This window comes from Strongylocentrotus purpuratus, unplaced genomic scaffold, assembly GCF_000002235.5.
Source record: "Strongylocentrotus purpuratus isolate Spur 01 unplaced genomic scaffold, Spur_5.0 spur5_scaffold_5, whole genome shotgun sequence".
Lineage (NCBI taxonomy): Eukaryota > Metazoa > Echinodermata > Echinoidea > Camarodonta > Strongylocentrotidae > Strongylocentrotus > Strongylocentrotus purpuratus.
This window is the reverse complement of record NW_022145611.1, coordinates 12,527,734-12,545,018: the sequence shown is the minus strand read 5'-3', so window position 1 is coordinate 12,545,018 and position 17,285 is coordinate 12,527,734. Positions and strand designations below refer to the sequence as shown.

Genomic DNA, 17,285 nt, shown 5'->3' with positions numbered 1-17,285 from the left:
AACCCCCGCTCCAACTCTCTCTCTCTTCCTCACTCCCACCCCCCCCCCCCTCATCTCCTCCTCGACCATTCTCTCGACACACCCATATTACATCCTATGTCTCAATAATCTGCTCCATTTAACAATTTTGTATCGCTAGTCCCCCATTAGCTCTTAAGGCAACTCAAGAGGATGTCCCGAAGCTCCCCAAGAAAATGAACCCTTTATCTTCAGGATGATGCTCAATTAGATTGTTACCATGGCAACGAGAGATGCCTACAGGAAACCCATTAGGCCGATGATACTTGACGTATCTAGAAGTTCTAGGAGACAGAATTGGCTCAGTAGCGAACACTACCTGTCGCTGCTCTTTGAGATATCAGTAGGGATCCCTTAATATTTCCCTTTATTTCATGGTATCTTATACACTTTAACTGGGAGAAGATGATTTTTGTAATAATAAGATGACGTACGCCGGAGTGAACTACTGACTTGAAAAAGATAATGCAGTTGATGCTCCGTAGAGCGCTGATGTACATTGTTCACCGGCTGCATTAATTGAATTATTGAAGAAATATTCTGTTTTGAGCCAGAAGGGCGTTATATCTTATACTTTAACACAAAGATAAAGCCTATCTCGCTCTGAACAGACGGTATACAGCTCACACATGGTATATTCACATAAGCCCAGCTAGCATCATAAAGTATGAAAAACATTTTTGGAAATTAACGTCGATATGAATTTATTGATGGTTCAAAACTAATTGGTTGAGTTTATCCCGTCTTATAGAGACGGATAACACGTTCAAATAACGGCTGCTTAATTTACAACATATACTTTCGTTTTACAAACACTCTAAGAAGAACAGAAAAGGGTTTTATTAAATTTTCTGAGTATATTAATTTTGCCACTTCATGCATCGGGTTAATGTTGTTTGGTTTTTCTTCATATTGAAGCGGGTACTTCAAGACATCCAAAACATGTCATTCTGTCATCCTACAGCCCTCAAGTATTTTCAAGACTTCCACGTTGAAGATTCTCGATCAATCTGAGTGGACTTCATTTCCTCTAATTTCCCTTCACAAGCGTTAGCTAGATCGAACGCATTGTTAGAAGTATCTCCCCCCCCCCCTCCCTCGCCCTATATCTCTTTCTCTCTTCATCTGCCTGTCTTAATCTCTTCCTCATGTTTTTAAATATTTTTTACAAATCATTTTCCACCTCTCCCTCATTTTATTTCAAAAATAAGTACGTGCCACTTCCAATATTATCTGAAAGAAATGACAATATATTATCTAAAACAAATTTGAGACGACTATAAAGTGACTTGGTTATATGCCATGAATCACTTTTTCTACGCACTTACTCACTTCAATTTGCTCACATATACCATAGATACCTATCTAATCGACCATCGGTATTTATTGTCATCTTAATTTTCGCTCCTCCAGCTTTCACCAACTTTTATCACAGGCACCTATAAACTCATAAAAGCAAACGGAATCTAATTACTCACGTATCAAGTGTTATCCCTTCCCTACTTATTCATTTTAAAGAAATCAAATGTTTCATCGATATCAAATAAAAGATGGTCTGTTATTATCACGTTTGACTGTAATATGCTCCTCTTCAATGCCACTCTCCGATTCGTAACACTTATAATGTCTATAACTGTCACATCGTTCTTGACCTTTATAGTTCACTTCCTCGTGCTTTAAGTCTATCTTTATTTGGTTGCCAGAAAGGTTCCTTAAAGCTATTACAAAGTTTTGGTATGGGGTCATGAATTTGGTTCAAATGAACATATTGGAAGCATATACTATCCTACAATATTCAGTGATCGTTGTCGCGGTTGAAATCGAGTCTAAAGTTATGAAATTATAAATAACAAACTCTTTATGTTGTATAGCTCCCTCTCAAGGTCAATATATTAATCAAGCTATAAAACAATGTTTCTTGACTACAATCGACCGATTAGCTATTCCGGTTTGGAATTATATATCACAACTACATATTCTGAGATTTTCATGGTGGCAGCTACCATTGTACGGCCGTAGGCGCTATGTGAAAATTATCAAAATTTACCGGGAGCACCGGTAATTTTTTATATTCAATTTTGGTCGAAAACAGACATTTTTTAGGGGCTAAATTTTCTAGTGCTTATACTACATCCACATGAGCATCCAAATATATCAAAATTGTAAAAAATCACTATCCACCCAATTTTCAAAATTTCCCAAAACTTTGTATTACCTTTAAATTATTTCATTGTGCGATAGTTACACAATCAGACTCTCTTTTGACAAATTCTTCCCTGCTCTTTTTTTTTAAGTCAGTGATTGGGGTGGTTAGAAACAAGCGGATCATCGTGAAGTACATTTTAATGGCTATAGATGTCGGTACGATTTAATTCGGGAGGGGGCATGGGGGTGGGGTAAAGGCATTTAGATTCTAACCTATTTTTCATGGGTGAACAAACTCTTAATATGACATCGAACTGTATTTTTGCTAATCCGTCGCTCATTACGAATTACCCACTGATTGCCCTGTGCTTCTGCAATTAAAATGACAAAATTGTCATTTTGATGAACAATTACACGATTCTTGGTAAGTGTAGCCCTTTTTATTGATCGGAGGCACATTTCAAGATCGATAATGACATTGGCATATGGGTTATCATGAATCATTACATGGGAATTACGCCATTACGCTCTCCGATGTCTCCAACCACTTCTGCCTCATCCTATGTCTCTGTCTGTCCCCCTCCATCTTTTTCTCTCCCACTCTCCTTTCTCTTTACTCATCTCTCTCTCTCTCTCTCTCAACTTTATTCGTCACTTCTCTTTTTATCTTTCCTTTTTTAAAATCTTTATCCGTCTCTCTCTCTCGTTTGTTACTCTCAATCTTTATCTGTCCCTCCCTCCATATCTATCTTCTTGATATCTATCTTTATCTATCATTCACTACACCTTTCATTTTGTCTCTCTCTTGTTGTTCTCTATAACTGTCACTCCCTCCAAATCTCTATTTTCTTGCTCTTTTTCTTAGTCTCTCCCTCCATCTTGCGCTCTCTCTCTCTCTCTTCCCTATACACTACCTCTATCTGTCTCCCCCTCTGTATCTCTCTAGTCTATATGTGACAACTCTCTCTTTTTATTTGTTTTTCTTTGTCAATTATGTTGGCAAAACTGTAAACTTGTCACTCTTTCTTCTTGTAAATCAGATGGATTTCCAACAATTTTTTCTTTCTATTAAGATTGAAGAAATACAAGACTATATAAACAATAGGAACATAAATATAGCTAGAATCTGCATATCATAAGACATGTAGGGATTGTAGGCACATGGTTCTATAATATCTTTAATCATTGAATGTCATTCAACATAATCAAGCTATTATATAATAAACAAAATTCTTTCACAAACCAGCATTTCTCATATCACTAAAAGGTGTCACTTAAAGAGCAGGTCGAGTTCTAGGAAGAGGTGAAAAATAATTTGTGAGCATTATCATTGTATTATGCAACTGTGGAAGAACATCATAAAAAATGAGACAGATTCTTATGTCACATGTTCGTGTAGTCCCATATACATCTTTCTGTGTACAGTACTTGTAACTTTACCAATACTGGGCACAAATTCTTATCATTTTGATGATTCCAGAACCATGCAGTACACAGCAATACTTATATGCTAGATGATCAACCGTTTCTGATCGATTCCACAACATTTCTTTCTATATCCTGCAGTAGATTGGTTGTTTGAGCCAGTGAAATAAAAACAAATGCACAAAAACTTACTGGGCATCATCTTTGATAAAAACCACAACTCCTATTTGTAAATAGTGGCCTGTGATAAACACATGCTGTCAGGCCTACTTACCCAGATTTCCAAATTTTTCTATGCTCATTACTCAGCCACGTTTGTGACATTTATTTGTAATCTTGAACATTCAGCGTATGTTTTATTGGGTTTGGTGAGAATTTATTTTCTATATTTACCAGAACTCAAGTTTAACATTAATATTTAAAAATTCCTATGGTAAAAATAACATAAAACGATTTTATCTCATTCCAAAAAACATAGAAAAGTAAATACAAAATGATTGTTACTTCACACATTTGAAGATAACAAGCACTAATGGCAGCAAAAAGGATATTAGAATGTATGTAGAGTGTATTATAGTATCATATTGTTCTACTTGCATCAATACATAGTGTGTGAGATATTTTAATGATCTGCCTATGATCATTTCCAATAAATAATAATAATAATAATAATAGCTAGTTCTTATATAGCACTTTTCAGGACTGAAGGCCCTCTCAAAGCGCTTTACAGATATACATATTATTACCCCGGTCATCTGATTCAGGCTTACCTGCACACAATGTATGCACATTCTCCACTCCTTGGGAGCATTCCAGACAGGCGTCAATTTAGCAAGCGCACACTTGCTAATCTAAGCACATGCGCTTTCGCATCCTACCGGTTACCCATTTAACACCTGGGTGGAGAGTGGCAAATGTAGATCAATGTCTTGCCGAAGGACATTAATGCCGCGGTGGGACTTGAACCACGGACCTTGTGATCCACAGTCCGGTGAGAGATCCACTTGTCCATGACACCTCTAATGTAAATATCCAAAAAGGAAAGCTAGATCACAGCTACATTGGGCCCTACACTGGGATCCTTCTTCACTGAACACCTCTCCACACATCAATCTCATAGGCCCATTGAAGATGTTGGTACACAGCTGACCATTGATTTTACATGTGTATAAAACGTGTTGATGTTTTGGGGATTAAAGTTTAAAGGGTACATACTATTTCCCTCAATAAAACAAAGTGATTAGAACCAACAACAAAAAAACACCCTGAGAGCTAAGCTATTATGTCCACTGGCTTTTGAGCATTGAAACAAGCATACAAGTCTATTCCAATGCTTTTGAGCATTGACACAGACGTGTATGTTTAATGACAATGAATCTCCTGGCATTAACCATAACCAAGGCAAATTTAACTTTTTCTATGACGTATGACATGTTGACACCGTGTTTTCAGTCAAAGACATGTAGATTTTTGGAGCAACTGTAAGCGATAGTAGGAAAATTTCAAATTATATGACAATTGACCTTGCTTTAAAATTTCTTAATTACCGTATGCTTTTGACAGGATTCAACTCCCCCTCCCGCTCTTCAGAGCCAGAAGGGCGTAAAATCTGTGATAAAGTACTGTATCATGAGCCATTACCCTTCCGCCTCCAAACAGACAAAATATCACAATATGTTAAAGGGATCGTTTAACAATGTTAAATCTGAGATGCACGGCCCTATGTGTTATCAGTGTCTGTGATATGGTGTTATATTGAAGCCCTAAAAAAAATGTGATTCAAAATGTTCAAGAAGTGCCTCTAAAAAGTAAAAGCCTTTGAGTGACCGGTTTTACCATACTCGTTTTTCCCAATAGACTGTAGTGTTATGAAAACCATTTGTTGAACGCAAATTTCGATTTGGATTTTCAATCATAAATATCTTGATAATCAGACAGGGGATGGGCTTGTAAAATTCAAGGCGTTCCTGACTAACCTAAAGGTTTATAATCATCATTGCAGCATGAGCTAAATCAAGGAATTTTTTAAAGGATCTAAGACAAAGTTACCGGATCCCTTTAAGCAATACCTTTCAATAGAATTGGTTGTGAAATGTTGATATGGATGAGGTGAACTCATTCTTTCTTGTTCTGTGCTACCTTCATGAGTAGCTGGACTTCTTCTAGAGGGGCCCTGACCCTGAGCTCCTTTTCCATCAACAGGTCCAGCACTTCCTGGAGTTCTTCAGGAAAGTAGCGCACAGCATCCAGGTACAGAATCTGAAAATAGATACATCAGGAGCTAAGATTAGAATGACAACATCTGAATTGATATAAGCCTTCCATTTTCATTATCAGAATCATCTTTATCAACAAATTTGCTTACACCTGATATATCTGAAAAATGTTGTGTAAAACCAATTACCCATCTTGATGAATACATTTATTGGAATGATCCTGATATACATCTTAGAGAGACAGTGTAAGATATACTATGTGTTGGGATATGAGACAAATCAGGCTGAAATATTATACTATGAAATATCTGTTTAATACTATTCTGATTAATTAAGAATTAAATGAAGCGTCATCTTTATAAAATCTTTGGAAGAATCATCATCTTAATTACATACTAATACTTGCCAAATCTTTGCATTTATTTAATCACTCAAGTACCAAATCATCACCAGTAATACACTATCGTTTCCAAACTGCAATTCTCCCAAATCATCACAATCCTAGTAACAAATGTCATGATCTTCAGCAAGGATCTATGAACTTTCCCATTATTCCTCCTCAAATTGTTCAATTTCAATATTCCTCACCTTGGCCCATGGGCAGTGTTGAAGAGCTCTGTAAAATATTGCTTTCCCTCTCTTTGGTTCACCATTCTGCACCTACAAAATAATACCAATCATAGATGCGATAAAAGAATAAAATGTGCCAAAACATTGAGAATTATGGATAATATATAACTGTGATTCGTTATAGAAACTCATACAAATTGATTGATGATAAGAATATTTCAATCACAATACAATTAGCTAAACTTCACCAGCTACTTACTAAATTTACAAACCAGACAGTGTTGTATTGTATTGCCAATTACAAACTCAGTTCATGTATCTACTGGTCACTCATGCTTGTACAAAATGTTGGCTTCACTGAAGTAGTAGGACATAGGACTGGCTCTATCCCAGTTATTATAGTGCCAGTTTTATCAACTACCAATGAGGGCTTTTCATTAGTTACCCTTGATTCTTCATCTTTCCACCCTAATTTAGATCATCTTTAAATCTTCAAGTATAGCACTATCCCATTGCACAAAGTTGAGACATATGTGTGTTTTAATATTCTTTCACTTTAATAGGAGAGAATGTTACTGGGGAGAGAAGTGAATCTTAATACTCATGATTGTACAACACTTGATCCCACAACAAACGCTTAGAGATAACTCGTCAAATTCAAAATTGAATTCTGTTCTCAACAATGTATCCAACATGAATAATAAAACATAACCACTGGATAAAATGTTGGATTACAATACACCGCTAAAGTTTAACAATTTGAAGGAAAATAAAAAAGAGAGATTCTGTTTGACCTAAAAATCAGTAATCAATACATAAAGCAGAAAATAGATCAAAGGATTTATCTTACCTCAAAGAGTATGTAGAGACGCCACAAGAGGACACAATGCCGTGTGTATCTATTAGATGAAGCTCTGTCAAACAATGAGCGAAGCCTGTGTGTGATGCCACTCTCCTTACCTGCAACACAATAGAAAGAAGAAAACAAGCAAAATCTTAAAATATTGTACTCATGAGAAGTTTGGAATTGGTATGATTTATCATTATCAGTACTACCCTGATTATTAATTTTGAAATCCAGAGGTGTAAACACTTAGAGCAACTTTATCAGCTTTGATCAGAAGCTATTCTTAGAGAAAAACTAGATGGAATTTTGACTGCGCGCAGTCGAAAATGATGCCTCCGCCATAGAGCAATTTAAACAAGTTTGGAGTTTAAATCTCCAGTGGTTCTTGAGATATCATGATAACAATCTTAATGTATGGAATTTCATAAGTTGACCTCTGTGACCCTTGACCTTTGACCTACGTGCTCCAAAATGTAATCAGATTGTTTTCCTATAGTGATACACACTATCACTAAGTTTGAAGTTTAAATCTCCAGTGGTTCTTGAGATATCATGATAACAATCTCAATGTATGGAATTTCATAAGTTGACCTCTGTGACCCTTGACCTTTGACATACGTGCTCCAAAATCTAATCAGATCGTCTTCCTATGGTGATACATACTATCCTTAAGTTTGAAGTTTTTACATCTCCAGTGGTTCTTGAGATATCATGATAACAATCTCAATGTATGGAATTTCATAAGTTGACCTCTATGACCCTTGACCTTTGACCTACGTGCTCCAAAATGTAATCAGATTGTTTTCCTATAGTGATACACACTATCACTAAGTTTGAAGTTTAAATCTCCAGTGGTTCTTGAGATATCATGATAACAATCTCAATGTATGGAATTTCATAAGTTGACCTCTGTGACCCTTGACCTTTGACATACGTGCTCCAAAATCTAATCAGATCGTCTTCCTATGGTGATACATACTATCCTTAAGTTTGAAGTTTAAATCTCAAATGGTTCTTGAGATATCGCACTAACAAACTCAATACAAGGAATTTCATAAGTTGACCTCTGTGACCTGTGACCTTTGACCTACGTACTCCAAAATCTAATCAGATCGTCTTCCTATGGTGATAAATACTATTCCCGAGTCTTAAGTTTAAATCTTAAATGGTTCTTGAGATATTGTGATAACGGTCAAACGGGACGGACGTACGGACGTACGGACGGACAACCCGAAAACATGATGCCTCCGGCACCACCTTCGGTGGCGGAGGCATAAAAATGAGAACACAGACAGAACAGGGCTAGAACCTTACTTCTTTCATCATGGTCCGAACTAAACATTGTAAGGTTTGTGTGCTTTGGGCTAACCTAACCATACCTGAATATTCTCCCTCCAGTCTATGAAGTCTAGTGATCTCAGCATTGATGGCATAGAGCCACGGCACGGGATGTTGAGCTTCAGAGGTTGCCTTGTCAAAGTACCTCCTCAGTCTTCCAGCTATGTGAGACCTTGCTTCTAAGTCGATCAGGCCTTTCAACAACTCAGGGTTTTTACTGTACCTGGAAAACAGATGTAGAGGAGGTTACCGGTACATATTGAATAATAATTTTTTATCAATCGCATACTCAACATTCTTTCTGACACATTACAGCATTTTGACAAATTTAATTCAATATTTGGGGCCAGTCACCACGAAATGAGTCCAGTGTCGCATTAGGCTCAATTGTAGTAATAGCGATGTATAGTGTGTATGTACTGAAAATTGACCCACCTACCACATTTAAGATTTTTCCAAAAATCGACTTATTATTTCTTTGTTTGTTGAAAGTTTCATTGAAATCGAATGATGGGAAGTGTGTTGTTGCTATGTTGTTGTTGACCAGACTATAATATGTTACGCATCATTAACTTTACACCTTATTATCTCAAAACTGGGTAATCCCATTGTTATAAAGTCCAATTAGGTCTTTGTTCATATTTCTGGATATAATTTATCAATTTTAATGTGTGACCCCTTAATTTAAAGCTTACTTAATGTAGATTCATATAATACTTAAAAACAGGAATAAAATTTTTGACCAACTGGACTCATTTCGTGGTGACAGGCCCCATTTGAAATGGCCATGGAAAGGTTCATTAAATAATAATAATAGTCAGTTCTTGTATAGCACATACTACTTAGTCTCTATGCGCTTCCCAAGAGCATCATAAATTATTACCCTAGCTTTAGCTCCAGCTACAGAAGTCATCATTGGTATCTTAGAACAATTAATAATATTAATACTGTATTCTATTTTCAATATATCATTTAAGTACTGTACATGTAAAATGTGTATGCAAAATACCAATTTTTCCTAGAGGGAGGGTCAAATGACAATAAATTGGCAAAGGTTCTTGTTATGCAATGTAATCTGCTGACTGCCATCTCAAGCTTGAATAGGGTAATTAGGATTAATTAGGATAAATGCAGAAATACATCTGCAATAAAGTACATACATTTAAAAAAAAGATAATGTTCATGAGTTTGTATCACAATTTTCCATATTTCTTCAATGCTGTCGTTTACTTAAGGAGGGCTGACCATAAACTGGTTATCTACAAAAATGGCTGTTCTGTTTTTCACACGGTTGAATAGTTTCACATTTATCATTTATTATGGTACATTACCTACCTTTTAAGGGCTCTCTGCATGAGGATCCTCAATGACGTCACTGGCATTGGATGACTGTGGACATGGTGAGACACAACCTGTGTGTAGAGCAACATAGTCATCTCAGCATCAACGACCATCTGTTGATGGACTATCTCCTTCTCCGCATCATCCATAGTGCTGTTCACATGGTGCAGAAGTCCATCCCAAAGTGAAAGAGTCTCTTCAAATACCACTCCTGCAGCTAGCATCCCAACGCTGAGATACTGAAAGAGAGCGTAGCAAAGGGCAATGTGAACAAGCTGTGAGCCTTGCTGATCCAAGCATGTGAATAGTCGAACGTGGCAAGAATGTATAGAATCCCTAGAAGAGTCAGTGGCACTCTTGTACAGCTCAACGTAACCCTTTCGAGCTTTGAGGATTCGCCCCGCAGATACATGCTTGTCTGGGGTTGATGACAGGGGTGTGAAGTTGCCCCTCTCCCCAAGAGTGGTCAGCGCATGCAACACTTCTTGCCTACAAGTTGAGGTTGTTGATGTGGCATCACCTTTCTCTGACTCCGTTGGCGCGTGTGACTTGAGGATTCCAAGTTTCAAAACTGCATAGGTGGAGAGAAGTTTGGTGAGACCTTCTTGGTCATCTTCCTCTGCTCCAAGGTTGAGATTTGAGAATGCCAGAGCTGTCTCAAATATCCTCCAACTCTCCACCTTGTTTCCATTATGCCACTCCCACTTTGCATACTCCTCCCACAAGGACAGATTGTTACGATTGCACTCCTGGCTGAGCAGCCTCTTCGCATACTTCTGGCCTTCTTTCTGCCGTTTCTTCTGCTGCTTTAAGCTTGCAGAGGGATCCACTGTCTGAAGATTGTACTGCATTTGCAACAGTGTCAGGTGCTTCTTTGCTTCTGGTGGAAAGAGAGAAATGGCCTGGGTTGTGATATTATCCGCGAAGCGAAGAAGAGCTTTGTTCTGTTCATGTCCTCCACCGAATGTCTGGGCTTCCTTGTCATGACTCCCAAACTGAGACAAGTCTGGCATTCCTTCTCCACTCATCACCACTCCTCCATCATAACCTCCACTGGAAGATGTGCCTCTAGATCCAAAGACCTCTGCAGGATGCTCCATCGTCTCTGGTGTTGTCGTATGCACACAGGACAGGCGCTCTCGCTTCTTCACCCCTAGAAAGTCCAGGAACTGAAGGATCAACTCAAACTTCAAGTCTACGGAGTCCAGACTGATGAGGAATGGAGTGATATCATCCACCAGGACCATCCTCTCAGGATCCTCACAGTCATCTTCCGTCTGTCCACCGGTTGGTTGCCATGGGAGGAAGTGGATGCGTTCACGCTGGATTTCTTCCTGCAACCAGGCTTGCCACTCAAGATGTGTTTTGTTGATCACAGAATCATCTTCATCATTACCCTTGGAATCTAGGATATCAATGGAGAAAAAAAATCCACTCAAACTCGAGCTCAAACTCAAACTCAAACTCAATACACAGCGATTTCATTACTTCAATATAATACTTAAGTAATCTGGAAAGAATTGTAACAAACCTCTGAATAAATAGAGGCAATGACTACATGTCGTAACTGGGAGGTTCCCAGTTTGTAACAAGTCACTGCACTAGTGCTCTCTGGTATTAGCATTAATATTCAACTGCCTATTTCCTTGGATAGGACTTGAATCAGTAAATTCACTGATTGCTTTAATATCTACAAGCATGTTCTTTCTTAACAATCAGGAAAAATAATCAAAAAACTTCTTCAGCATCCTGAACTTTAACCTCACCTGGTGGTTGGCTGGACCATCCCCCTTTCTCTTTTTGTTCAATCCACTTCGCCCATCCCTTTGCATCAGGCTGTCCAAATCGAGGTTCATTGCTGTCCAGAAATGGCTCAAAGAAGGCAATCTGCAATGAATGAGAATCATTTTCTTAGAAAATAAACATGAGTCAATTCTACAATGTCATAATATTGTATTACATTATATCTCAATTTCTTGATCTGCTATTGTATTACATTGTATCTCAATTTCTTGATCTGCTTGTAGCAAGTAATCCAGAAAAGAAATATATCATATGACTACGGCATTGGTGAATGTCATTAATTTGATGAACAAACAGTTTTCGTCGTGTATTCAGATGGTCCAGGACAATACTGATAATCAAAAGAGCAAAAGTCCTCCAACAGCCTAGCAAGTAATGACAGGACAAAAAAAAGTTGACTTGCCTCTGTTCACCGCTGAGCCACATAAACTATTTTTCTCTTCTTAATTATTACAAAGAGAAAAATAATACAATGAATTCCCAGCTTTTAATCAATCAGTGTCATATTTTATTTTCCTCATTTGACTCTGCTTACCTTGCCTTCAAGTGTAGTAGACTCTTTTACTTTTTCGGGGCAGAAGCAGTTGAATTCCACTAGAGCTTGAAGCAATGCTACAGCCTTTTCCGTATGTCCTGACTGCCTCCATAAGTGACACATCTGCATCACAATATCTGATATGGAAGAATGAATGAATGATGAAATGCATCACTTCCCAATTATTCACAACAATAATGAACAATAATGAACAATTCTGTTGTATTCTATCATAAAATTCATAGGTTGCATCTTCCATTGCCATAAATCAGTATTTAAAATAAAAATTCTGCCCAAATAACAAATTCCATTAAAAAACTACAGATTGTGACAGAAAATACTAATTTAGTCGACAGCAAATATAAGAGCATGCGATGATGCCTATTAAAGTCTATTTGCACTACTTTGGCCAGGAGGGATTAGACCTCCCTGCATGGTCACTGACATGTAATTATCTCATCAAATCAGCTCTCAAGTAACATAAGACAATGGGGAACATTGGGGACCAACAGGTACCGCTTAGGCATTGTTTGCTATATAGAGGGCAGTGGGGCTTAAGATGGTCAGAAAATGTGAAGTTTGCGAAAGATGAAAGAAGCTGTCATTATCATTGTTTAGCTTGCTACAAAGACTCTAATGCTTCAAAATAGTTAGCTTGTAACTGAGAACTTACCTAACTTGACCGCAGTGTCCTGAGCCTCCATTGCATTCAGGTATCTACTGTAGACCGATGCAATACCTGAAACTGTGAACTTGCTGAAAGAGGAACGCTTGAATGCCAGGTACTGCTTCCACATGATGAGATTCTCAGAGTGTTGTCTGATGACAGAGTCCCACTGCCTCGAGAGCTTCCCCAGCTCCCATGTCTCCCTGCATAGCTCTATCTGCTCCAGCTGGAGCTCTGCGTTCAAGGGATTCAACTTCAGAGCTTTCTCCAGGATGGACAGCTTCTTCTCAACAATCAACTGTTCTCTCTTGGAGGTCTTGATTGGCATGGTGCTTTGGTGATCATCAGACCCTTGTGAGTTGATGGATTGAAATGCCTGGTCCTGAAACTGCACAAACTCGACCCATTTTGCGATGTCACCGGGGTGTTCTTGGAGGTGTCTGTTATATGAAGCGACCTCTTCTGACAAGCCACTACCACCAGATTTGCTTGTTTCTTGGACTTGCGAAACATTCTCACATTCAGTATTGGTTGTGGAATTATTCATAGAGGACTTGACGGGTATGTAAGGCATTTCTGCACTTTTCTTCTCCAGAATCATATCCATACCTGCGCTTTCATCCTGCTTTCTCTCTGCAGCAGGAACTCTTTCCACATCATCAACGGTATAAACTTGTTCAAAGTACCTTTTAACATTGCCTGAATGCTTCTTTTCTTTCTTCTTATCCTTCCCATCTCTCCAGTCTACCATTTGCTTTTCACTATCTAGTCCAAGGCAGGATTTTCCAAGTCTTCGGTAGAAGGCAAGGTCTGTGTGGTTAAGTGTCTTGAAGCAAAGATTGTTCCTGTCTGATTTTTCATCCACATAGAAAGGAGTCTCTGGTATGAAACCAATGTCGTCGATCCATATAGACGAGGGTCGAGCTTTGTGGCTGAAATCATGAAGAGAAGAGAATGTGTTAGGTGACTTGAAACTTGATGGAGAAAATATAAGGCTGTAGGCCCTTTTGTTAAATAAGAATTACCATATTCCATCATTTAGTAGAGAACACATGACATATATAAAAAGACATTTGAACTCTCAAGGCATTGAAAAACATCACTGTTTAAGTTACATTCCTTTGTAGGATTTAAAAAAAGTCTCTTTAACATGTTTAAGTATAGCCAAGTATAGATTGATGTATGGAATTGTTTGATCACTTTTTGTTTAATCATATACAAAAATGAAGAGCTATAATTAGAGATGAAGGCTTGATGTTTTACCTCTTGTACTCCTTGGCGTGGGACTTGGAGCTCCTTTCTCTATCTCCTTTCTGCTTCTTCTTCTCCCGGTCTTCCTTATGTTTGCTCTTTTTCTTTTTGTGTTTCCTGTTGTCTCTCTCAGGGCTAGGGTCCGACCTGTGATGTCCCTTTCTGCTTTTCTTATGTCTGTGAGAATCCTCTCTGCTTCTGTGCTTCTTATCCCTGTTAGGAGGTTTATGCTTCACATCTTCTACCTTCACTTTGGAAGTTATGTGCTTTTCCTCTCTGCGAAGGTCCTCATTACTCGAAACTGAATCAGAATCAGACTGCCTCCTCTGTAACACCTCTTTCCTCTCATCCCTTTCTGTTTTTACCACTATATCACTTCTTAAATTTGCTGAACTTGATGGATCATTTTCATCAGGTATGACCATGTATTCCTCCTTAACGGTGGGTTGAAGAAGCTTGGCAGAGAGACTTTGATATGAACTATTGTCTAGTAGGTTATGAACTGTGACATTGGTCTCTTGCTTGTAATTGTAGGCATCATCGTTTCCATGACAATGAGCTCTGTACTGGGCTACATTTGGATCGAAGCTCTGATTGGTGAGCCAATTCGGTTCTGTAAATGAGATGGAATGGAAAGAGTGAGAATATGAGGTTTAATTCCCTTCAGATTTAATGGAAAATATTCTTCAATACAGCACTAACCATCATGAGAACTTGTCCTTTAATATATTGACTTTTTATTTATCTTGTCTACTGTCTAGGTCTATCATAAGTTTTAAGATTTAAATATTGCTTGTTGTTAACTTCTTCAAATTGCGGTTTTTAATCAACTGTCCAAATACACTAGACGAAAAAACTTCAGTCTCTCTAATCGTCGGTTGTTCCACTGAGACTACGTCTGGCTCCACTAGACCTCAACAAATGTCAGTTTTATTAAAGAAATGACCCAAATCAGATGGTTATTTCTGCATTCTGTCTACAAATACACAACCTGTCCAGACACAGAATGAGTAAACCAGAAGATGCATTAATAGATCTAAAGTAAATACTTTAAGTTTATCGTTACTTGATTATAATTTATCAATTATTCAGAGTTCAGATTTGTCAACGTGACCAGCTCGTGTCGCGATATGTAGGACTAAGATAAGTAATGTGTTGACTGTTGTGATTATTTGGGAACCATTCTCACTCTCAGTCTCACTACACTCACTCTGGGTCTCTCACCTTCTTCATTTTCTAGTCTTGTCACTGTTTTGATAGCAGATGCACTGGGAAACAGTCCTCCCTTTCTCTCACTAGCAGCTGCAGCAGTGAATTCCATGATGAAAGACTCTAAACCTTCCAATTTCAAACGTCTTCAGAATTACGCTGATAAACGTTGCACTTACGTTCGAGATATACGATAGCTAGGCAGCAGAAATAGTCTAATTAGGAACGGTACACGCCAGATTTGTATCGGAGTAGCTTAGGCGCGGCGAAGCCAGGCTCTCCGTATGCAGCCAGCTGAATACTCGAGACTTGCAAATATCAAAATCTTGTGCAAAAGTTTCCCGTAGATGGCGCACCGTTGTTTTGTTTTTTTCTGGTATGGGAAGAAATATTCTGTTTGGAGGTTGGGGTGCATGTATGGGTGGGTATGAGGGACCGAGTTATGGGAAGGACAGAGGGTGATGATGGACTATTCAAACATAATAATTAGTGGTTGGCGGGGAGGTGGAGAAATATTAGCACCTGACGTGTCGGAAAGAGAGAAAGAGAGAGAGAGGGGGAGGGGGAAAGAGAGGGGAGGGGGGGGGAGAGAGAGCTAGGAGGGGGGGGGGGGGGAGAGAGCTAGGAGGGGGGGGAGGGAGAGAGGGGGGGGGGAGGGAGAAGGGGGATCGAGGGGAGAGGACCGGGGGGGGGGGAGAAAGAGGGAGAAAGTTCAATACAATTTTGTGGGGGAAGGACTGCATGGAGGGTGACCGGTACTCGGGTAATGCGGTTGATCATGTCTTATAATTCATAAAGAAGATGATAATTTTTCACCAAAAAAAACTTTAAAATGGATTCAAATTAGTTCTTTACCGTCAACAGGAAAATATGTGCCGAGCAAATTTTGTAACACTTTCTGAATGCAGAATAATAAAACTACCCTCATTCCCCGAAGTATTTTTCATCGACAATGGTCAGGCACGTCATACCTGGTAGGTGAATTAGAGAAATAATGAACAATTAAGTTACAGACGGGAAATGGAAAGCAAGTCCTATTGAAGTTATTTTCACTTTCTAAATTTAGAAACATAATAGATATCCTTTATAATCCGTCATAATTTATGAAAGTCCTCTTCCTATCATTCTGACCCAAGGATATTGTCAGTGTTTTTCTTTTATCATTATCGATCACCCCCTTCTTGCGCACTCTCCCTCGATCTCTCTCCCTCTCTCCCTCCCCCTTCCTCCTATTTCTCCCTCTTTTTGCTATATGTTTACACTGTGCACATTTGCTTAATCTTTCCTTTCAAACTTTTCATCATTAAGCAACAACCAAAATAAGACACAACTACAGACATTTTAAAAGTTTATATACATTCAAATATGTTTATTTATTTCTCATAAAATAATGGAAAAGTCACTCACACACTTCTGTATAATACAGCACATGCATGCATCAATATAGGACAACCTCAAATTAAATATATATGGTTTATATGATAAAATCTTGTTCATGAATGCTATTCATGGCACACACAAAGTATATATTGAGTTTGTTTTTCAATCTTATATGTTTCACTCGACACATACTAGAAAAATATCAAGGCTACGTATTAGTAGCTCCTATCCATTTCATTTGCAATTTACACAGAGACTCATTTTTGTAAATATACATGTACATGTGTTCAGCTCCTCCTTCAAAATACATACAATTTTTGAGCACTATTAAACAACAAAAGTACCGGGTAAGTACTTTTATGGACCATATGCCACAAAGAATTTCATAAAGTTAATATCTTACTTATTTAGTATTGATAATTCTTGTATGGCATATCAATACTTGCTATATGGATTAAGGCAGTGATATGGCACATTTAAGTACATTCACAAGGAGTTGAGAAGGAAAAAAAAAGCATGTTCATGGTTTCATTCTTTTAC

At 38.1% G+C, this 17,285-nt stretch overlaps 1 protein-coding gene across 1 annotated transcript; it reads right to left on the bottom strand.

The window, feature by feature from the left end:
* Nucleotides 1-5,456: 5,456 nt before the first annotated feature.
* On the bottom strand, nt 5,457-15,732 carry LOC594755 (protein NRDE2 homolog). Its single transcript, XM_030999478.1, has 10 exons — nt 15,381-15,732; nt 14,169-14,769; nt 12,912-13,837; nt 12,239-12,375; nt 11,667-11,787; nt 9,895-11,305; nt 8,601-8,782; nt 7,225-7,334; nt 6,393-6,464; nt 5,457-5,847 (listed from the first exon to the last, which is right to left on the bottom strand). The coding sequence occupies exons 1-10, from the start codon at nt 15,475-15,477 to the stop codon at nt 5,704-5,706; spliced, it is 3,801 nt and encodes a 1,266-aa protein (XP_030855338.1). The 5' UTR covers nt 15,478-15,732; the 3' UTR covers nt 5,457-5,703.
* Nucleotides 15,733-17,285: the final 1,553 nt, after the last annotated feature.

Excerpts from the sequence above, each read along its gene's own strand:
- LOC594755 (XM_030999478.1), bottom strand. The coding sequence starts at position 15,477 with ATGGAATTCACTGCTGCAGCTGCTAGTGAGAGAAAGGGAGGACTGTTT. Across the intron at positions 12,376-12,911 it reads GGACACTGCGGTCAAGTTAG|ATATTGTGATGCAGATGTGT; the intron begins GTAAGTTCTCAG and ends CTTCCATATCAG. Across the intron at positions 11,788-12,238 it reads CTACTACACTTGAAGGCAAG|ATTGCCTTCTTTGAGCCATT; the intron begins GTAAGCAGAGTC and ends CATTCATTGCAG.